This window comes from Suncus etruscus, chromosome 16 (genome assembly GCF_024139225.1).
Source record: "Suncus etruscus isolate mSunEtr1 chromosome 16, mSunEtr1.pri.cur, whole genome shotgun sequence".
NCBI classification, from domain to species: Eukaryota; Metazoa; Chordata; class Mammalia; order Eulipotyphla; family Soricidae; genus Suncus; species Suncus etruscus.
In genome coordinates this window covers 51,694,900-51,719,671 of record NC_064863.1, presented here as the reverse complement: position 1 = coordinate 51,719,671, position 24,772 = coordinate 51,694,900, and the positions used below count along the sequence as shown (strand labels likewise).

The 24,772-nt window shown below is 31.0% G+C and overlaps 1 protein-coding gene across 1 annotated transcript in view; it reads right to left on the bottom strand.

The window, feature by feature from the left end:
• ADGRL3 (adhesion G protein-coupled receptor L3) overlaps positions 1-24,772 on the bottom strand; it is a 558,496-nt gene that overhangs the window by 369,723 nt on the left and 164,001 nt on the right. The window contains exon 4 of the mRNA XM_049790056.1: positions 8,523-8,632. Coding sequence (XP_049646013.1) covers positions 8,523-8,632 — 110 coding nt within the window. The remainder of the gene's footprint in view (positions 1-8,522; positions 8,633-24,772) is intronic.

Genomic DNA, 24,772 nt, shown 5'->3' with positions numbered 1-24,772 from the left:
TTTTTCCAGATTTTAGGAAGCTACCAAAATTCTCCATTCTCTTGCTAGCATTCAAGTGTTTCTTACTCTGTTATATTAAAGTATCTCTTTAATGTAAGTATTTAATTATGATCTAAGTATTTATTAGATTAATATTTATTTATTAAATTAGTATTTATTAATATAAGTATTTAATCTTCTAATCTTTTTAATATAAGTGTCTCTTTAAGTATCCTCTGTTATATAAAAATATCTCTTTCCCAAAGTGAACCTTATGTGTCTTCCTTAGGACAGTTGTAGTTGTAATGGTTTTACATGGGTAATACACATATCTCAAGATTCTTTGCTTAATCACATAAGTAAATTTTTCTTTGCCATGTAAGATAACATATTCATAGTTTGGGAATTATGATAAGAATTTTAGGGTCTTTTCTGAGTTTCCCATATAAGTATTTTTTAAAAGGTAGTAGGGTTTTATAGGAAAGTTATTACAATTAAGTAGCATTTGAACTAAAAATAAAAAGACTGGGCATCTCAACTGTACTGTAACTACAATGGCTTTTTTAATCACATAATAGAACAGACAGACTCATCCCCAAAGTTTATGGATCCCATATTCTCAGTGATATTGAAAGCACTGTCCGAATCTCTTTCTGTAACTGTCAAATCCTCATTTATCAAGTCCCAAGTTCTCTCTTCAAAGAACTATTTCATCATAACTTATGTAAGCTGACTTTTTCATTGTTCTATTTTATGTAATAGTGTTTTCCCCTAAATTCTATAGTTGATGATAAAATACAATCATTCATGTATTCATTATATGCCTTACCCACCAGACAGTAATCTCCAAAGGGTCAAAGCCTACTGGTCTCTAGTATCTAATGCCAAGTAACCTATAGTTTTTACAGAAAGCCTTCTTCTGGTAGCATTATTATTGGTTCAAGAATAAAAAAAAAATACTAATACTTCATATCTTTCTCATTCATTAACATTGATTAGATCTGAATTCTAGAACACCGGTTGCAAAGCTAAATATCTTCAAATAGCCAAGAAACATTTTAAATCATTATAGTGAACCAGTGTAAGTGCTGAAAAATAAATACAGTAAATTGGAAACATAAGGGTCAGCACCTACTTAGCACGAGTCTAGTACTGCCCAAGGGAATTCAGACTCAGCATTGCTCCAGACTTTACAATAAATCTGACTTAAGTGTTTGGAAAGTTAAAGGAATCCCTCTGAAGGCTGAATTGGGCTGATGGCCAATACCTGCAGAGGTTGCTCTAAAAGCTACTGAGGGATATGATCCTTCCTAATCATACATAGGCTCTTTGCCAACCCAATCTTTTTCTTTGAAAACAGCACCTTAAGATTGTGTTTTATGGAATCTTAATGACCCAGCCTATATCATCACAGGAGTTTATTTGAATGGAAGAATTTTAGAACTGATTTATAGAACTCAGAGCCCTTAAGGCACTCACTGTCCACTAATTATTTCCTAATCACTAAAACTTACTTTTTCAGTTGCCTGTGCTTAACCTTTTCAACCCGTTGATTCTAAAATAACTACTTTATATTTTCTAAGAAAATAAGCATCTCTGTTAAAACTTTATACACAAGCATTTCTTATTAACCACATTAAGAAATATAATATTTTCTCTGTTCTCCAAATCCAAATGGAAATAAATTATAAAAAATATGACTTTTAACTTGCCCACCTATGGAATTTTTGTCATTTTTGTGCTTTATGTTTTATATTTTATATGTTATGTGTTCTTTTGATTTACATTTATCATAAGCATTTGTAATTTACATTGTACTTTCTGCTAAAAATGATTGTGCTTCTCACTGAAACATTCCTTCTGTCAGCTAAAGTCTAATTTCTGGAAAAACTTTCCTGTAGATTCGTCCTGATTTATAAAATATTAGCCAATCTGGGTGGTCTTACCTTTATAAGCATGTTACTGATAGGAAATCTGAGATCACTTTACTGAGTTAATAAAATTGTCACTTTCTAGGCAATAGATTCATTTAACCTTGAGGCAGAATTGTTAATCCTGTATTTCCCTACAAGGTTTAGAACATTGCCCTGAAAGCAATAAATATTTATTGATGACAAATTGAAAGTTCTTAAAAGCAAACTACAAAAACCATTTGAGACTTATTTTAATTTTTATGCAAGTTTATAAAGTCTTTAGAAGTTTTAGAAGTCTTTAGGTATAGGGAGTTTAGGAATTGGACATCTAAGAAAGAATAGTCCATACCAGGTTGTAATTTCTTAACTGGATATAGTAATAGTCATGGCTGTATTTTTGTCAAATAAATAGCTTTTGGATTTTTATATAGCCATCATTTTATAAGTTTTATGAATAATCTCCTAGATATAAGATACAGAAAATAATAGAGCGATTAATTGACAATAACTATGATAAAGAAAATATTGGAAATAAAAAAATGAATTTTGTTACTCTTTAATAATTACTATAATAAAGTATTTGTAAAACTTTTATTATTGATAAGAGGCAGTAATAACTAAGGGAAAATAATAGCTATATTACCTAAAAACATAATTAATATAAAAACAGTTTGCTATAACATTTTTTATGGAATACATACTAGTGTATTTTTAATTAATAGAGTACAGCTGATAGATGAAAGTATCTTTGTTTCCTACCAGAAATAAAATTACTCTTATAAAAACCATTTTGATTGAACTCACCCCCGATTCAATACAAATTTAGTGAATAACTTCATAGTTTAAATACACTGAGATATTGAAAATCAAATTATATTTGATATTTCTGGAGTTAAGAAAAATGATTTGGTCAGAGAGATAGTATAGTTGACAAGGTAAGGGGGTTGCATTGCATGCAGGTGACCCAGGGTCACCCAATCACAGAAAAAAGAAAGGAAAGAAAGTAAAGAAAGTAAGAAAGAAAGTAAGAAAGAAAGAAAGTAAGAAAGAAAGAAAGAAAGAAAAAGAAAAAAAGAAAGAAAGAAAGAGAAAAAAGAAAAATAGAAAGAAAAAAGAAAGAAAAGAAAGGAAGAAGATTTAAAAAGGAGAACTGAAAGGAAAATAAAAATGTAAGAGAGAAGGGAGAGATGGAAGGAGAAATGAAGGGAAGATAGAAAGAAAGTAAAAAAGAATAAAAAAGAAAAAAGAAAGAAAGAAAGGAGGAAGGGAGGAAGGAAGGAAGGAGGAAGGAATTTTAGAAAGGAAAGAGAAAGGAAGGAAGCAAAAAGGAAGGAAAGAATGAAAAGTAAGGGTTAATTTCAGAGTAGTATGTTTATATGATTCATTTTAACATTAGCTTAAAAACATTCAGTTACTTCAATAAAATACTTTCATTTTGATGTTAAGGGTATAATTTTTCTTTATATAAAAGACAAAACAAATATTTTTAAATTATAATTTTCCATTAATACCCATTTTGCTGTCTTTCCATAAAAGCAATTACTCACAAATGGTAATGTGAATGCTAAAAAATACATAAGTGATACGAGATCGATTTAATCAAACACTTATTACTAATAGCTTTCTAAATTATCAGCTTTCCCCTTTCATTTCTTAAGAAAATGTACCATAAAAGAAAATTTCTAGGTTTAACTAATATGCAGTTTATATTTCTGAAAGGAAGAACCAAAGAATAAAGAGAAATGCTGAATTGTGAGGAAAAAACTGTCTTTTGATTGCAATGTGTGTGAAATGATATGCTTTGGAAGAAAGAAAATCTGTCAGCAGGATACAAAGTTGAGAGTCTTTGCTCAGAAATATTCTAAATAGGTGGTTAGCTGTTTCATTGTTTTTCATCTGAAGCAAGTCATTGGAGTAAACTGGATATATGAAGGAAGTTATACTTAAAGATGTCATGCTTTCCATTTCAAATCAGGCAAGATAGAATGGGGTAAAAGATAGGAGATTGGAGAGCAAAAATATGGTACTGGTAAATGATGAGACTTAATCTCTTGAATATTTGGGTCATATCCTGGGAAGAAAGTGTCATTGCAGAGGAAAATTCAGCCTCAAAAGAAAAAAAAAAAAAAACAAAGACTGTAAAAGTCACACTGGAATAAACCAATGTGTTACAGGAACAGAGAAAGATGATTCATCTGTCCCAAATTTAATCATAAATAGGCTATTTGTAACCCAAGCAAAGAAATATAGATAGAAAGAAGTTAAAACTTAAAAAAACATTTTGATATAAATTTAATGACTTAGAAAAATTGAATACAGGATGCTAAATAAAGAGACATCACTACATTGCTTACGATCATTTTACTTAATCTTCTTCCTCTGGATATTTTTTTGTTTGTTTTGTTTTTGGTTTTTGGGTCACACACAGCAGTGCTCAGGGATTATTCCTGGTTCTATGCTCAGAATTGCTCCTGGCAGCCTAGGTGACCATATGGGATGCCGGGATTGTAACACTGTTCTTCTGCATGCAAGGCAAATGCACTACCTCCATGCTACCTCTCCAGCCCATCCTCTGGGTATTTTTAAATAAAGGTAACACAATTTGATTCATTTAGGTTAAGGTTCTTTTAAAATTATGTTGATTATTTGTCTAACCTCTACTACACTCTACTGATACTGATACACTTTCATATGATTTTTCTGCTCTCTTTCTATGCTTTTATTTTTCCTGCCCTTTGATAATTTTCATAAAACATTATTTAAAAATATCAATATCAATATAGAAATACCAAACATGCATAATAAAAGAGAAAACTGCCATTTTTCTCATGTTGCTTTGGTGAAGGAGCATGTTCCTTTCGCGACTGAAACCCAACTGCAATCATGCTTGTAATCATGGTGCTTAAGTAAAGATTTTATACAAAAAAAAAAATATATATATATAGAAATATATATATAAAGTAAGCATGCATAGATACTAAATATGTGAGTCTTTTGTTTTCAGTTTAAAATTGGAATATATTACTACAATATACAACAAATAACATCTTCATTAATTATTTGTGACTATTCAGCAGTTCAATTAGGAATATTTCAAATATTTATACAGGATATAATATTAATGTTTGTCTTCTAATGGTATTAGAAACAAACTTTCAGAGAAGAGGGGACCTTGGGCCACAAGCAAGATATTGAGAGGCTACTCTCATCTCTTGACTTGGGAGTGGCCCCTGGAAGTATATGAAAGACCATATGTGGTGTCTCATATTTTAACTGAAGTCTGTGAGATAACAGGCAATTTCTTTCTTTTTCCTGTACTATGTCTCTGTCCCTACAATAAGAAACTTTTAATGCATAATATAAAGGCTCTTCATTTGCAGTACAGGTTATTTAATTAACTTTCATTATTTAGATAAAATACAATCTAAAATCATAGGCTGTAACTTATGCCAGAAGAGTTTATGCAGGAAGCAGAAAGAGAATATAATGGGCAGGATGCGTTCCTTGCACACTGATGTCCCGGATTTCCTCCCCCGCACCCCATATGAATCCTCAAGCCTACCAGACCTTAGTCCTGAGAACAGAGTAAAGGTGTGATACCAAAAAAAAAAATGAGTTTATAACATGAATTTTCAATAGATGTTCTGGAAAAGTCTTCAGTGATTTAAGAAAAGAAAACATACTTTGTGAAAATGTTCAAAAGAAAAGGGAAAAGGGATGTGGAATCTTTCTTAATTCAACTTGATTTCATCATGTGTCAATACACTATTGATATAAATTAAGAGTTAAATGTAGAACAAGATCAACAAGCCCATAAAAATACAAAGGGAAAATTTCTGAAGAGTTTTTCAATTATAGGATATTCAAAAAGAGAAGTAGAGATTGGACTAAAATATGGCTTTGCCCTTCCACTGTTTCTAACTAGGGTTCATTTTATGTTACACTTAAATTTATTCTTTGGGACTTCACTTTTATTCTTTACTAAAATGGAAATACTTACACCTAATAGGTAGGACACTGTGAGAATCAAATAAAATAATGTGTATAGATATTTAACGGATGTATAAAATGCCATTATATCAAGAAATAATTTTAAATGTTCTTCATTGGGAAAGTATGCCTATTTTATGCCATAGAAGAATAAAAAAGAACTTACTGTTAAAAGCATGCAAAGTGAGATCCAGAATTTTCCCTTTTAACTGGTGCTGGATCAAACCCAGGACCTCACACATGTGAGGGCAGTATTTTACTGTTAAAATGACATCCTCAGCACGTGATTCAGAAAATTTTAATAGTATTTCTGAACTAAAGGAACCAGCTTGCTTGTTATAAAAGCTGTCCACATTCTAAACTCAAGCTTCCTGATCCTTAGTTGCCTTTCAACTAAATCAAGCTACATTTTAAATAACTGCAGTTTATTTGATGGCTTTTACTTTTAAATTTTAATCTATTTTAAAATCATGTTACATTTACTAAGTGAATTCTCAAAATTATGTTCTAGTCTTTTAACTTAAATATTCTAAAGATAATTTAAGGAAGCATAAACATTGAATCCTATGTAAATTAAACAAACTAGTCTATAGGCAAGTGGTTACACCTGCGTTTATAATCCTTACCTAATAAATTAATCAAAGAAACATTTTAATATAATACAGACATACTTCTAAAGCAATCAGAAACATTTCAGGATTAAAAAGAAATCTTTAAATATGGGATATTTAGGAATCAAATTGCCCATCTCTGAAAATGTTTAACAGAAAGGAAGTCTGTGGTAAACCATAATCTTTTCATAAAAAATTGTCTGAGTAAAGTTCTTATTTATATTGAAGGGGCTTATGTAGATGCAATTTATAAATGACTTTGGTAAAGGAACTTGGAGTAGCTCTTCTCAAAGAAACATATAAAGTTAAAGAACAGCTGTGGAATTAATTTAATATTAGAACATATGAAAAAATGTTTTTGTTCAACATCCAATTTTGAAAAATAAAAACTTAAAATCATTTAAAATGTGGTCTTACCTTACTCTACATTTTAGTAAATGTTTTAGAAAGAGCTAGTCTACTTATTTTGAAGAGACCTTATTATACAACTCAAGTTTATTATTATTATTATTTATTATTATTATTATTATTATTATTATTATTATTATTGTCTTAGAAATCATTAGTGCTGCTCAGGGCTTACTTGTGGCTGTTACTCTTCAGGCAGGGATCACTCCTTACAGACTCAAAGATCAAATAAGGTGCAGGAAATAGATTCCTGTGTATTGGCTGTGTAAAAGGCAAGCACCCTATCTGTTGTACTGTCACTCCTTCAGTGCATTCTTTAAAATATCACTAATGAAATATAAATGTTCAATAAATTTTATGTTTTTGTAACAGCAGAGGAAGCTAGAGCCTAGGATCATCATAAAACATCATAAATAATCCCAGGTGCTTTATATATCAGAAATACCTGACTGACAACTATATGAATTCAGAAATTCCAGAGTAATTTTTAATCAATCCTATGAATAATTGGATCAAAATTAAATTGAACTACTTTAATTTTGAAAAATTACATTTTTTTGTTTCAGTTTTTGGAGCACACCCGGGAACACTCTGGGTTACTCCTGGCTCTGCACTCCAAAATTGCTTCTGGCTTGTGGGACCATATGGGGATGCCCAAGGATCGAACCGAGGTTCGTCCTAGGTCAACTGATGCAAGGCAAAAAGGTTTACCGCTGCACCACCGCTCCGGCCTCTAGAGTTTTTAATAAGTGTCTTTAGAAGGAGATCAAAAATGACTTTATTTGAGGATTTGACTCGTGTTTTAATTTTGTTGCTTTATTCTTTTACTATTCCTATGGAATATTTTTCTACATATAAGAGAAAAACTGCAAGAATACATTTATATAAGTTCTTAAAATGTATGATTTGAGAAGTGACTTAGAGTTTATATAAACCTTTCATTTTCTACTAATATTTTTCTTCTATATTAATAAATATTTTGGGGCTTCTGGAACACAGTTGGTAATCCTCAGACATTACTCCTGGCTCTGTATTCAGGAAACACACCTGTAAGTTGGTTGGAGAGCATATGGGATGCTGAGATCGAACCTGGGTTGACTACTTGGATGGCAGATGTCATACCAACTGTACTATCACTCTGGCCCCAATAATAAATGTATTTATAATTCTTAAAATGTTGATAGCACAGAAATCTAAATACATTTTTTTCTATCCAATTAAACTTTGGTCATTTGCTATGCTGCAATCAATGCCACAAGCAGGTTATTTTTCTTTTACCATTTGCTTAGACTTGAAAGAATACAATTTTTGTAACTTTTTCCTAAATAGTAACTTTTTGTAATTTTTTTCTAAATAGTGCATTTTTGATATTATGAACAGCCTTAGAATAGGTTGTAATGTTCATAAATGTAGGGAAAATAAAAAACCCACAGGGTCAGGCAGGTGATATCTAACACTTCCAATAATAGAAAGTATTTATGATGCTATACATTTTGATTTTACCAAATTACATAAGAATTGATAATATTATTTTTGCATTTTTATAGACAATATTTTTCATGGGTGCAAAGCAAATGTTTACCCCTTACTTTCTACAACTAAAATACAGAAATATACGTACTGTAAGGAACACATTCATACTGCACTTCAAGGTATTTATAGGTTCCGGGGCATGGGTCTGGAAAAACATCAGGGCCTGCCACCACTGCACATTGAGTTCTGTTATTGCACCTGAGTCAAGAGAAAAGAAAAGGAGAATAAATATAAGGACAACATTAAATCTCTGGCATCAATATAACTTAATTTTTTGCTCTTGTTACCATAGATTTTAATAAAGTTTTGGTTGATTAAGGTTTCACAGTCATTCAAGAAATATATGCCATCTAATTTTTCTATAGTAAACATTTATGTATTAAAGTTTTGCCTTTTGAGCCACACCCAGTGACACTCAGGGTTTTCTCTTGTCTATGCCTTCAGAAATCACTCCTGGCTTGGGGGATCACATGGGATACAGGGGGATCTGTCCTAGGTTAGCACATGCAAAGTAAACATTCTACCACTTGTGTCACAGCTCAGCCCTATAGTATACATTTTTAAAGTAGATCTCAATATCAAAAACTTAGCATAACTATAAAATTTAATAATTTATCAACAGTAATTTTGAACTAGAATTTTAATATTACCTAAACAATTTTAATTTATCCACAGAACATTAATTTTTCTTTTGTTTTTGTTTTTATTTTTGGGACACACCCAGTGACACTCAGGGGTTACTCTTGGCTAAGCACTCAGAAATCACTCCTGGCTTGGGGGACCATATGGGATTCGGGGAATCAAATCACAGAACGTCCTAGACTAGCATTGCAAGGCAGATGCCTTATAACTTGCACCACTGCTCTGGCCCCAGAACATTATTAATTTGAAGACAAGAAAGATTATTACTTGGTAAGAACATCCCTTCCATAACACAAATAAATGAAGCAAATATAACTACTGGATTCTATTCAACAGTTGTTAAATAAAAGCACTGATCATCATGACATTTATTTTTTTAAGCAGTAAAAATATGGTGTTGGAGGCTTCAAGCCAAATATAAAAATATAAATCAGTAGCAGTCATATATAAATCTTAAACTTTATCATTTATTCTAAAGACATTTATGTGGTATTGCTAATGCCAAAGTAAAATCATTTTAAGAACTGATTTTTATGTTTTCTATGTCAAAATCAAATATTAAATTTACAAAATATCTATAATTCACCAAATTTTATTGTATATACTTTCATTTGTATTATTGTTTAAATATACTCCCGATAATAATATTTTCTATAAAATAATACAGAAATAATCAAATTTATATGCTTTTGTTTATTAATAAAAACCTTAGTTTGATTTATAAATTTACTTGTTATAAGTATGTTGTGAAAACTATAGAGTGTGTGAAACCAACTTCTATTCCTATTACTAATTCATGTTTTCCATGTTTATCTTTTATTTTTCAGGAACAGGATTTAAATCTCAAAAGGTTAACACACTTGTGTTCTAGCACCAACCTACGTACTAGGCTTGCAAAGCTTTTAATATAATGTCAAATATAAGCTTAAGAAACATGGATATTTGTCAGTGGATAGGGCATTTGCCTTGCATAAAGTCAACCTGAGTTTAATTCCATCATCCAAGATGGTTCCCTGTGCCTGCCAGGAGTGATTTCTGAGCACAGAACCAGGAATAACACCTGAGCACCATCTGGTGTGCTCCCCCCAAAAACAAACAAACAGACAAAAACAAAGAATAAATATTCACAAGTATTGTATTTTTCATTTCTCCTTGGGGTAAAATTGGAAGGATCAATCTTAGCATGAGGTAAAAGAAGTAATAGGATGAATCTATTCATATGCATAATAACATATATTATTAAACAGTAATCATTTATTTACTTTATTAATTAAATTAAATTTATTATTATTTAAATAATATAATTAAATTTATTAATATTATTATTTATTATTATTATTATTAGGTTTTGGGCCACATCCAGTGGTTCTCAGGGGTTACTCCTAGCTTTGCACTCAAAAATTGCTCCTGGCAGGTTGGGAAGACCAGAGGATGCTAGGGATCGAACCGAAGTCCATTCCTGGTTTTCTGTTTGCAAGGCAAATACTTACCGCTTTGTTATCACTCCAGCCTCACATATGCATAATTATTGAAAAAAAAACTAAACATATGGCATTTCATTCAACATACATCTAAGCTTACTACTGAATAATTATTGCCATCATCAAGTATATGTAATCAATGCCATATAATATGTTAAATACTATTGCTTTTTAGCACACACATTAAAGCAATATTGTTTGGCTTAAAATATGCTTTATATTTGAAGTTACATATACTAACGAATCATTCACTGCTGTTTCTGTTTGTTTATTTTTGTTTGTTTTTTTTGTGGGGGGAGGGCACACCTGGTGATGTTTAGGGGTTACTCCTGGCTATGTGCACAGAAATCGCTCCTGGCTTGGGGGACCCTATGGGACTCTGGGGGATCCCTAGGTCAGACAGATGCAAGGCAAATGCCTTAGAGCTGGGCCACAGCTCTTGCCCTCAGGAATCATTCACTGCTAACTTACTCAATCTCACTGGCTTTTATTCAATGGTTTTTATTTTATTCAATGGCATTTACTCAATGTATCACTGCAGTACAAGAACCAAATAAGTTAAATGTTGTTATTGTGGCAACCTATGTTAGTTTAAAATAGTTCTCCAATTTTCCACTACATAGTGCAGCATATACTACAAATTATATTTGTACTTATATCTAATGTTTAGTTAGTTTTTATACTATCTCAAATTATTAGCTTATTATATCTCTGATCAATTCATTAATATTTATTTGTATTCCAAAGAATGTAGAAAGTTGCGTATCTATGCTTTCTTGCAACCTATTTATAAATGAAGCGCACACACAATAAAATATATAAATTTTTAACATATTCTCACATAATAGATATAAAATTACGGTACAGGTTGGATTCATAGATCTGGAAATACAACAAAAAGCCATCATCATACTGTAAGATAAAATTACAACAAGTCTGCCAATTTTCTTTCTATTTTAGGTGGCAATATAATAATAAAAACTAAAATTATATGACTCCTAAGTTGGCACTTTATTAAAAAAATTGCTCTAAACTGTAATGAAGAGGATCTTCTGAAACACATTTTGACAATTCATGCAAATAAATTCTGTGATTCACAATGTGATTCTCTAGCCTCAGATCCTTGCTTTTGTATTTTCTTTTATATGTAATTTTATATACTCATTTAAATATCAGAAACATATATTATGACACAGAAGTAAAAAAAATGGTGATTGATACTGTAGTGTAGAAACATGGTAATATTACCAAGACTAAACAGTTATAAGATCACTAAGTAATAAACTAGACACAGAGAGGACCACTCATTCTAGCAGCCCCTGGGGTGAGGGTAGAGGATATGGGAGGCAGGATGGGAAGGGAGGTGGAGGGAGGACAATTCGGTGGTGGGAATTCCCGAGATTCAATGTTAATATGTACCTGGAATATTACTGTGAACAATATGTAAGCCACTAGGATTAAATAAAAATTATATTAAAAAAAGAAACATGGTACTATTCACTTGTTGTGTACCAAATAAATTAGCACAAACCAATAATCATACAATATGCAAATTAAATGATGAAACAATTAAAATATATAATTTCAAACCTGGAGTTTTTAAGAGAATTGGCCTTCTGTGACTAAAAAACAAAGGGCTGAAAGGGTTGCTTCCATATCAACATTCAGGAGAATTTGTTCCTTTGCTTTTCTCTAGTTTCATTTATTTGCTTCTGGCCTCAATTAGATCTGCTTTTCATCCCATGAGATGACATCAGCTTCTCCCTTTGACTGGATTTATTTTTATAAGGACATTTTTAATTACATTTAAAAATCACCTCTATAATCTAGGATAATATTTTCTTTTTATTTAATGATTTTTATTTTGACCAAAGTGTATTACAAATCATTAAGGTAATTTTTTTATCTCAAGAAATCATAACTTCATATAGGCCAGGGAGTACAGAAGGTAAAGCTGTAACGGACTCCTCCTGACTCAAATAATTGCCACTTTATATGTGTGACTTAAGCAATTCCTGACTTCACTCCTGAGCACAGAACCAAGAAAAAAACTCTAGCCACTACTCCAATGTGGCCCACACCTCTACCCCTAAAATTATTGCTAAGAATAATAATGTCCCAAATTTATCAAATATGCAAAATTATACAATTATCCAAAAATGATGTGTTTTTTTGTTTTTTTTTTGTTTTTTTTTTTGCATCACAAACAATGGAATTCGGAGTTACTTTAAGCTTTGCACTCAGAAAGCATTCCTGGCAGATCTGGAGGACCATATGGGATGTTGGGATCTAATCTGGGTCAGCTGCATGCAAGGCAAACGCCCTACTGCTATACTGTCATTCCGGGCCCTAAAAATGCTATTTATAGCTTATGGGACCCCTAAGGGTCATTATTTAACTTATAAGTATTGAGCAATAAAAAGACATTTTGAAAATTGTCTACTCAGGTGGTTAACAAATACAGTATGGTGCTCACCAATGCAGTAAAGTGTGGTTATAAGCAGGGTAATGTTTCCATAGCATGCAATTAATTTATGATACTGGTACATAGGTCTCTGTTTTCAGAAAATCTCGTCTAGTACACATAAGTATTTAAGAATAATCGAGAGAAAGGATATTTTATGTTTATATAATTTGATCAGACTGGGATACTTGAGAGTAAAACTTATCACTTTAGATATGGTACATCATCTTTAGATGACTGAAACAGGTAACTAAAAATTGACTATTTCAATTTAACTGTCAAAAAGCTTCAAAAATTTGAAATATCAAATTAAGATAATGTATTAAAGTCAAGTTAGAAATGTTAATTAGATATGAACTGGAAATGATTAAAAATAATTGATATTTATAGATCAATATAATTGCATTTGAAATACAGTTAGGTAATTTTCCAGAAAACTCAAGAGCTATTAGTCTGTTTTAATTTGCAATTTTTTATAATTTACTTTAGTTATAAGCCATGTGTCATATTAACATTGTTGATCATAACACCTTTGTTCCAGAAAAGTGAGAGCAAATTTATTAAATGATTAAAAAGGAAAAAAAAGAAAAGTAAAACAGTGCAACAACAAGAAATTTTGTGAAAAATGTTATGTCTCTCAATGAGGTCATTAAGTCATTGTCAGATGGTTTAGTAAGTTCTTGTTGCTGGTTGATCATTTTGTTATTTTTTTTTTTTGAACATTAGATGGCTTCAAATACACAAGGCATTTATATTGGTGTTTTCCTACAGTGGTGAGTGTATTTAACAAATATGGAGTTACAGTTGACACATAGACCAGGAAATCCAAGCACTATTGCTGATACTGCAACTTTTGTGGGGGATGTTTTCAACTACCAGGGCTTCTGGAAGTAGCAGAAGGTGAGGGCAGGGTGTCTAAACTCAATAAAAAAAAAAACCCAAATACCAAAAACCAAAAACCAAAAATACATCATCCTAGTGACGTCAACTCAAATACCTGCATACATGGAATTTTTGTCAAACTGGTATCCTTGCATATAGAGGAATGGTGCAACAGGGTCTTTGGCAAAACAGTAAATGTGGGTGATGGATGCAGCAGGCATGGTGTCAACAAGGTAGGGACTTGGCCTGTCCTCTCCTCTTGAGATTACCCGTTTTTAGCTGCATGAACAGTGTACCCACAACTTTTCACATTTTGGTTTACATCTCTTTCAAGAACAGAGTAGGTCTATGGGGCTGGCCAAATGCAAACATGGTGGTGACTCTTGAGTTACAATTTTAAATCAAGTATTTTTTTTTCAAATTCTCATAGTATTAGATAAATTTTTGATCCTTGATACTATTTTATTTTTTTCAATTAAACTAATATTATTCTGAAAATAAATATATTGAAAATTTGGTTTTCTTTCTTTCTTCTTTTCTTTCTTTCTTTCTTTCTTTCTTTTCTTTCTTTCTTTCTTTCTTTCTTTCTTTCTTTCTTTCTTTCTTTCTTTCTTTCTTTCTTTCTTTCTTTCTTTCTTTCTTTCTTTCTTTCTTTCTTTCTTTCTTTCTTTCTTTCTTTCTTTCTTTCCTCTCTCTTTCTTTCTTCTTCTTCTTCTTCTTCTTCTTCTTCTTCTTCTTCTTCTTCTTCTTCTTCTTCTTCTTCTTCTTCTTCTGCTTCTTCTTCTTCTGCTTCTGCTTCTGCTTCTTCTTCTTCTTCTTCTTCTTCTTCTTCTTCTTCTTCTTCTTCTTCTTCTTCTTCTTCTTCTTCTTCTTCTTCTTCTGCTTCTTCTTCTTCTGCTTCTGCTTCTGCTTCTTCTTCTTCTTTCTTCTTCTTCCTCCTCCTCCTCCCTTTTTTTTTTTTTTTTTTTTTGGTTTTTGGACCACACCTTGGGACACTGGGTTACTCTTGGATCTGCTCTCAGAAATCGCTCCTGGCTTGTGGGACCATATGGGATGCCGGAGATCAAACCAAGGTCCAAATTGAGTCAGCCACTTGCAAGGCAAACACCCTATTACTGTGCTATTTCTCTGGCCCTAAAATGTGGTTATCTTATAAGAAATTCTAATTTCCAAATACTTTATATGCCTCTAGGTAAAATTTTATAGGACAAATGATCAATTGTTAGTCATCATTCAAAGTATATTTTTACTCCATTTAAATATTTAGCTATGTCAGATAACTGAGTAGTTTATATAAACACATAAAATATATCATATTTTAAAAATTGCTTGAAATATAGCACTTGGCAAATCCTTCTATACTAGATTCTGTCTTAATGATTTCTAAAATTTAAACTTGTAGTTGAATACTATAGCAATAGCAATATAAAACCATGAAAACTTTTTCATTTCAAAATAACTTTAAATTGCAGATGCATTAAATTATTACATCTACTTCTGGCAGCATTTCAGAGCTAACATTCTTTATTTGCATGTATGGTTAACCAAACAAATCAAAATGTATGCTGCATTAATCTGGAGTAAGTTTAGCTCAATATTATTGTTTTCTCTAAATAAAACTGAGCACTATTTTATCTGAACATATTTTCTTTAGTGAAGAAACCACTCAACTGACTATAATAATAAGAATATATTTATATAACCCCCAGGACTCCCTAGGTTATTCTACTTATTTTTAAAAACTTATTTTACTCTATTATTTATAGTTTTAAACAAGGTTACTGACATAGTTTCATGCGTACAACATTCCAACACCACATTTACTTCATTATACTAATTGAGGGTTCCAAAAGATGTCCCATTCATCTTTACAGAAATGTTCTATCAGCATGATTAAAAAGAGACAAGGAATATGCTGCTGAGTCATTTAAGTTATTTTTGTCGAGATGTGGTATTTCCCAATCAAACTCATATGCACATAAGAGGAAAAAAGAAATAATTAAAATTAAGCCAAGTGAATCTTACTAATGTTGGATATTAATTTAATTAACATGAAATTTATGAAAGAAATTATGTAAATGTGATTGTAACAATTGTCATTGGCTTAGTTATATTGCTTTTAATATAGTGTTCAATAGAACCAAACAATATGGATGTGTGCATCTGCATGTGTGTACATCAGCTGCGAAGATGCTTGTGATCACACACACATACACATTGTAAGTGGCCAATATATATATATTATATGCATATGTATATATGTTGATGTATATGTACATTTAATAGATACAATTATTTCAAAGGCAGAAAATTCGTAGTAGAGAGAGATCGAATGTTTTTATCATATTTGTCATGCAGGTAATCAAACATAGGTTTTACTCATGAAATCTACCTCTGAATTGCATCCAGGCTCTCTAAATAGATATTTCGAAGAATGAAGTAAGAGCTTTTATTTTACAGGTGATTTATCATGTTTAAAGAATAATGCAACAGCCATCACTGCTGTTTTTCATGTGTTCTTTTCTTTGATGATTTAGCTTTCATTTTGAATACCAGAGCTCGTTAGGCTCATTCTGCTGGGCTAAGTCCAGTTATTACCTCAGACAGAGACACACTTCAGGCATAATTACATCAACATTGACTTAGACTTAGAGTATCATCGCACAGCATGGTCCCCTGAGAAATGCTAGGGGAACAATGCTTTGGTACTTAGTTGGGAGAAAGCACAAAATATTACTGGATGACTTCAACCACTTTATCCTAAAAACAATAATAATATGAATTAAAAACGAAACATAATTAGAAATGGGTAGCATAACTCATGCTCTAAAGGAAATCAATGTTGTAGCATATAGTCTTAAACCATCTATAATTTTGTCTTAAGGTCTTGAGATGCCTTATCACCATATTTATACTAGAACAATGACACAAGCAAAATAAGAGTCAAAACAGGATTTATTCAATGAAACTTCATCATCACATTGTGGGAGAGAATGCTAAGTCTCCTGCCAAATACTTGACAGTTTAGAAGAAAGAGAGCAAATCAATTTTTCTTTTATTTTATATTAAGAGGTATACCAGCAATGCTAAGTGATACTCATGGCTATACATTCAGGAATATTCCTGAACAACTCTGCAGACCATCTGGAATGCCAGGGATTGAACCCAGATGATCCATAATGTTCTTACATTGCACAATGGCAACTCAAATTTATTCACTGGCACTCTAAATGGGTAGCACAAGGCTAGGAGAAAGTTGTGAGCACCAAGAGGCGTTGCCAAAAAAACCCAAAAACTTTGCTTGAAATTATATGGTATAAACATTTTTATGTATGGTCTAGAATGTATCTGTTATTAGTGAGATGAACTTTAAAATAATAAATTAAAACTGTCATTCTGAGAATCGAATAGATACTAAATTTCAAAATAAATATTTAATAACATAATATATAAGCAATAATAAAATGTTATTAATATTTTAAATAAACCTTTTAAACATTGCATTGATATATGCACTCAAAAATGACAATAGTGACAATCACTGAACAGAAGAAAATTATACGTTATAAGTATCTTCATAAATGTTTGGTTACATCTTTTTCTGTCTAAAACCATCTATGTCCAGAGACAGAAGGTAAAATCAAAACCTGAGACATCAGAACCTGAGGACTGATTTATGAATCTAGTCCTAACATAAAAGCCAGGACAGAGACCATGGTGTTGAGGGAACACTCTGGTGCTCTGGTGGTGGCCATGGTCCTGGAAATATATGTTTATGGAAACCTATTATTTTCAGTGTTGTAAGTCATGCTTAAAATAAAATGAAACATAAAAAATAAAAGCAAACATCTACTGATTCTTAGTTGTAAAAGGACTATAATATATGTGGAGAGAAAGTAAAATTTTAGTTGTTTAATGTGCCTCACTATCAGAAAAAAAAAACACAAATTGAGCAATAATGTGCAAGCAAACCATTTTGTCCTCACGAGTTTTAGTTTATTCATGAAGAAAGCAATTACAAATAGGCCTCACTACCGTACATCAAAAATGTACAATGAGAGAAATGCAAACATGTTATAATTAATTGCAAGGCATGCAAATATCAAAAATCTCGCAGATTCAAACATATAAAAAATAAAGCTTACATTTATTCCCAAGAATAATTTATATTCTAGTATTTAGAGAATCTTGTATGATATTTTATGAGGTGTTCAACAAATGCTTTCAACGATGCAATCTGAATTATTCTTCTTTTTCCCTTGAAACGTCCAATTAAATTCATTTCCTGTGTGTGCTCTCCTCACCCCTGTTATCCTTTCCCAGCTAGCTTCATTAGCCCAGCCTTTCTAATAATCCTCACTTGATTCTCATGACCCTACACTTCCAGACATGACAGGTAAAAGCTAAGTATGTCAGCCCAAATCTAAATAACCTCCACTTTTTGAATAAATCTCGTTTGTTGTTCTATATTAGACAGTATAAGATAAAAGTAACTGAAAGTGACTTTGAAAAGTATAAATTATTTTATTTATATTTCATAGATAATCATGAAAAAAATTAAATTCTCCACAACTAAAGGAACAAGGAGAGCACTGGGACAGAAACAAAATTTTCTTTTGCCTGATGGAAGATGCTTTTTTAATTCCTTTCTTTTTGCAGTAATGGGAAAACAAGTAGCATTATTATTAGGTATTTATGACATTATCAGTTCTATAATATTTTGGATCAAAAGACTTGCTATAAAATAGTGAACAATGATTTGCTTACTTCATTGGCAAGTGTCAGGTGCTAGAAAATAAAAATGGATTAAACATACCACATATACTAAAGAGCTTTTACTATGAGCTCATTATACTAATGAGCATATACTAATGGCAATTCTTAGAACAGACAAGAACAAGAATAGTTTACTAACATATGATGTGTTACTATGTCCAGTTAAGTGCATGCACATAAAATGATGCCACAGATGATATTATAAGACAAATAAGGCCATCTATGGGTTGAATCATGTCCCACCCAAAGCTGTTTCAATGCTCTGATGATCATATTACCCATATGGCCCTGCTTAAATAAACAAAATTAGAAATATAATTAGTTAGTCGAAGTCAAAATTAATTAAGGTGAGCCTTAAATCTTGTGATATTTCTAAAAATGAGGGGATTAAGATACAGGAAGAAATGCTTTATTTATGCATTAAATTATAATACTGACATAAATTTTTAAGGCATCAAAGTCACTGGAGAAAACCACAGATGTGTCTAGATCAGCCACCAACCTTGAATTTTAATTTTGAGAAGAAAATAGGTATTCTTTCTTATGTCAGAATAATATATTCAAAGTACATCTAAACACAGCAATTCAAGGAATGTACACTTTCACTCAAAATGTGCATCTATAACACTCAATACTATTATGAACTAAGACACATCTACTTAAAATAAAATACAATTGGATCTATTCCTCTTTACCCCGCCCTGCAGGGGATCTAAAGCTATGATAACATTATACTTGTATTAGTTAATTAATTTCAAGTCAAGTGCCTACTTAAAATCATAAAAAAATAAAGGGTTTAGTTTGATTTTATCTCACGACTAAGTTTAATGCTGTATTTTCTGTCATAATTTATTATATCATCCAGTATAGAAGTCACTGATTAATACCTGTTTTGAATGATTATATCAATGTAAAGAAATGTAAAGGACTCTCTTTCTACTAGCTAGTTCAATTCTGGTGCAAAGCATAAGACAAAAAAAGTCATTTGCACAAAAGCAACACACACTCTAGTTGAAAATATCCTTAATGTGAGGGCATTAAATACTTTCAGTTTGATTGAGCTTGCTTAGCAATAAATTGCTTGATGCAAAATGTAAAATAATGATAATATTAATACAACCAAAAATATTTGCATAGCAAATGCATATTTTATATATTTCACATACTATTATTTCAATATGACTTTTAAATCGCATGTCAATAATAAGGAGAGAACCTTTCATAAGTTAAGTATGTTTGCACCTACTTCAAAATGAACCTTATGTAATTTAATTCTCAGATCATCCAAATTACTATAATGCTTAAGTTTCACATTCATCTATGATAGAAACAATAATGGCACCAGCACTTCATAGGGCTAATTTATGAATTAAAAGCAGTAAGTTACAAAGTATGTATAATAAAATGATTACATTTTATGTTTGCATTGGTATATGAAAAGACAAAGGACACAAAAAATTTTTAAAATACATTATTTTTGGAGAACTACATCTTTAAAACTGTTTCCTTTATTTCTCCTTATTTACAAGTAAATCTACTAGTGTATATATTATTTAAAATAAAATAAAAACTTATTTTATGAAAAAATATAATAATTTTTGTTTCAGCATATAATAACACACAAATGACATATAATTCTATAAAATATTTTATTTTATTTTTTCGTTTTTGTGTCACACCTGGCAGCACTCAGGGGTTACTCCTGGTTCTACGCTCAGAAATTGATCCTTGGGGCCGGAGAGATAGCAGTGTTAAGGCATTTGCCTTGCATGCAGAAAGACGGTGATTCGAATTCCGGCATCCCATATGGTCTTCCATGCTATCCAGGGGCTATTTCTGAGCATAGAGCCAGGAGTAATCCCTGAGCACTGCCAGGTGTGACCCAAAAGAAAAAACAAACAAACATAAAAAGAAATTGATACTGGCAGGTTTGGAGGACCACATGGGATGCTGGGATTCGAACCACTGCCCTTCTGCATATAAGGCAAATGCCTTACCTCCATTTTTTTCTGGAGAATCATTTGCTCAAAATCTCACCAGTCTATTTAGGAATATTTATCACTTCTTTCTGATCTATTTCTCTTTGGTCAAAAAGATTAGTGAAATGTATGCAATTCAAAAAAGTCAGGGATTTTCATAGCTGTAATTCTTGCTGAAAACACTGGGGAGAAAAGTGCTGCGATATGAACTGAAAGTTCAATTACATAAATCTACTGCTGACATAAATCTGCTGCTGGGACCAAATGCTGATAAGAAAAAAGGAAACTCAACACAAAGTACAAAAGAAGTGGAGACATGGTGGTGGAAAGCAGACATTTGGATAGAGGATGTGTAGCCGAAGCCCAATAGCCCTGAATTGCTTGCTATTATTAATAATGTAAATCATGAGATTAACTGAGAATAAACTGAGAATGATGCTGGAACATGGTTAAGTCTGAAACTATGAATATGGAAAACATTTTAAGTTATAGTGTCTTTTTTTCTTTTTGATTTATTTTACTTTTTATTAATAATTTTTATTTTAACCAAAGTGGATTACAAATCATTCACAATAGTATTTTAGGTACATAGTGACATTGAATCAGGTGCATTCCCACCACCAATGTTGTCCTCCCTCCACCCCTTCCCAGCATGCATCCTATATACCCCTCCTTTACCTCCAGGGTTGCTAGTAAAAGTGGTCTCTTCTGTGTCTAGCTTGTTGCAGATTGGGTATCAATTCTGTTGTTGACTTTGGATTTGGTGTATAAGTGTGATCATTTTTTATTTCTACTCAATGTTCATAAGACTGTTTGGTCTTGGTGCCATCCATTATTTCCCCCTCAATTCGTGAGGCAGAACAAGATGGTTCTAGTTATGTGGTTTTGTTTGAAGGTAAGAAAAAAAAGAAAGAAACAATGTGGGGGGCAAAAATTCAAACAAGCAAAAAACCAGAGTCCTTCTAGAGAATATAAAAAATCAGTTTAAGAAAAGAAAGGGAGAAAGGATAGAAACATAAAAATAATACCAAAAGTAATTAGACCAAAAAAATTAATAGAAGAAATCCAAAAAGCATGACAGCAATAAAGACAACAACCAAACACTAACCATGGTTCCAAAATATAGACCATCAAAGCACATGGTGAAAAAAAAGAAAAGAAAAGGAAAGGAAAGAAAAAAAAAAAAAAAAAAAAAAAAAAAAAAAAAAAAAAAAAATCAAAAACAATTAAAATAATAAATTTAATTTGTGCTATTTTTGATAGTGTCTTAATTTAAAAAAGTTGGTTTTAAAAAGTGGAGAAAAATTTTCAACTGTTTCACTGAAGCACTTGGACACAGAAAATAGCAGATGCCAATTAAACCTGGACTTTACTTTTGAATGAGTATATTTTTTATGTAAGTACTTTAAAAATAGGGCTGGAGCTCCTCCAAATAACAGTCCATAAAAAATTTCTCTTCCAGGTTCAACTACAGTGTTTCTTGTTAATACAATGCATGTGTTGAATTGCATTATCTGCTATGTTTATTGCACAGTTGTGATTATCAGTCACTTGTTCTGACTACTCGAACAGTGTGCAGGACTTACTCCTGGCTTTGTATTCATGAGTATGAATACAGAACGTGCAGGATAATGGAGAAGCATATATAATGCCAGGAAATAGACTAAGGTCAGTCACCTGCAAGGCAAGCACCTTAACTTCTGAATAATATCTGTGGATGTATCATGAATTTTTATATTGTCAGTACATATGGCAAACGTCATAGTGCTTTTTGTTTTGGCAAATAGCAAGAGTTCAGTGATTGCCTGTGTGGATAGTTGTTATATTAAACAATACTAAAATAGGTAAAAGGGAGGCTATATTTTTGAAAAACAATAATGCAGGTCAATAGACAAATGGAAAATCTTAAAAAAGGTTAGGTTCCCTAACAGGTTTTCTGCAAAATGATTTTAAAAGTACTTTTTATTATTTAGTGATGATGTGTATGGAACATGTGTATACATTTTTTTCAGGGGTGAGAATAACATTTCTTTACTAGTTTGGACAGGAAATAGTTTTTGATCTTGTGGGATTGATGAATTTGTTTGACTACTCAACTCTGTTATTATACAAAAATTTGGTGGCATCAAAGTAAATATTTAAGCAATGTGACAATAGATCTAATTTGCAACAAGGGCCAATGTTTCTTACATAGTTCTTTATTTTACTATTTTTTAGTCCAATAAAATATCTATCTTAATTTTAATACCTGATTTCAATTTGGGCAAAAAGTATCATTAAAATAAAGAAAAATTTACATCTACATTAATTAAACTATTAACCAATTTAATTATTAAACTATATTACATCAATATGCCCGTATCTTAAAAAATATTTCCTATTGTGTACAATATTCTAATGGCTATCCAAACACCCAGCTAACCTCTAAACATTTGTCAAAATATGCAAAATAAAATGTATTCTCTATTATACATTTCAATTTATTAGAATAAGAATGTTACAGTGCAAAGGCAAAATAAGAATATGCATATATAAATTTTTATAAAGTTCATTAAAATAAATTCATAATTGTATCACTTCTTAGAGGCTTAATATATATATTTAACACATAAGGCATAATTTTCAATTTTAAAAATTATTAAATTACTTTTAAAAGTAATTTATTTAAACTGAAACTCAAATACGTTGTCTTTTCAAGAAATACTAGTTTCTCTGTAAGTAGTTTTCATTCCAAATCTCAAAAGCATTTCTTCCTAAAATAATTTTTCATAATTGCAGCTCTGGATAATTTTATAAAATTAGAAATCAATGACATGGAATATTAGTATTTTAGAGACTTTATTTCCTTGTGTAAGGAATAATGATAATATATTTAGTTACATTACAGAGATTTAGAAAACAGCATAAGATTTATATTCATAGAGAGCATTTATTAGTTATTATCATCCCATTTGCATTGTTTAGGGATTGCAATTATTCTTGCAAAAGGATTCATTTCTGCCTTGTAATGGACCATTAATGACTTACTCAGATTTTTTAACCTTACTCTCACATGGAAAGTGCAATCATAAGCCAAATTCTTCCTCTAAACAATTTTAACTGACCTAATTAGTGGTAAAATAATTCATATGTAAAAAAAAAAAAAAAAAAAAAAAAAAAAAAAAAAAAAAAAAAAAAAAAAAAAAAAAAAAAAAAAAAAAAAAATAATTCATATGTAACAATAATAGAAGTCAATTTTATTATTTAAAGTCTCTATCCTTGCATTGTTCCATGGCCACATTTTCTATTCGTCCTCCTAATTTTTCCTGACCAGTCAAGCAAAAGAATGCAAAATAAACCATTGGTAAAATTATTTATCATCCCATGTAAAAATCTGTGTAGAAATATACATGGTTATTGCCAGTTCACTCCCACTACATAGATAATTATAGCAACTATATTTTCTTACATTATTTTTATTTAATTTATGTTTATATTCTATGGTTATGATGCAGGAATGTATCATAACCTTGAAGTCAGAAAATTATTTTCCATTTTTACACGTCCACTTCAAATTATTACCATTCAATCTTTAGTTCACTTGGAGTCATTTGTATGAAATAGTAGCACAAACCAACAATCATTTAAAAAATACTGGACATCATATTAAAAAAAGAATAAAAAATTGCCAGTAAACACAACTCTTTAAATAAATCAAGTAAATTTTTAAATACTTATTACTTAAATTTTTGCAACATTATATTATGAAAACAGACAATAGAGATATTTCAATCAAGAAGAGTGCTAACAACATGATTACAAAAAATCTGATGAAATCTTTCATAATCCTATAATATAGTCCCATTAATATTCTCTTTTCTAATATTACTGACTGAACACATTTTGCATTGTCTACCCAAGTCATATAATAAGATAGGACAAAATATTCACTAATAATCAAGACAGATTAAAAGTCTAAATTTCTGATTGTAGTTTTAGTTGCCCTGAATTGCTACTCCACATTCATATGATAGCTGAAAACAATATGTATTGCCAGAGCTATAATCTTCTAAAATAACAGAAAGTTATCAATGAGTTCCAGTAAAAACTCCAACTGCCCATCTTGTAAAATGTC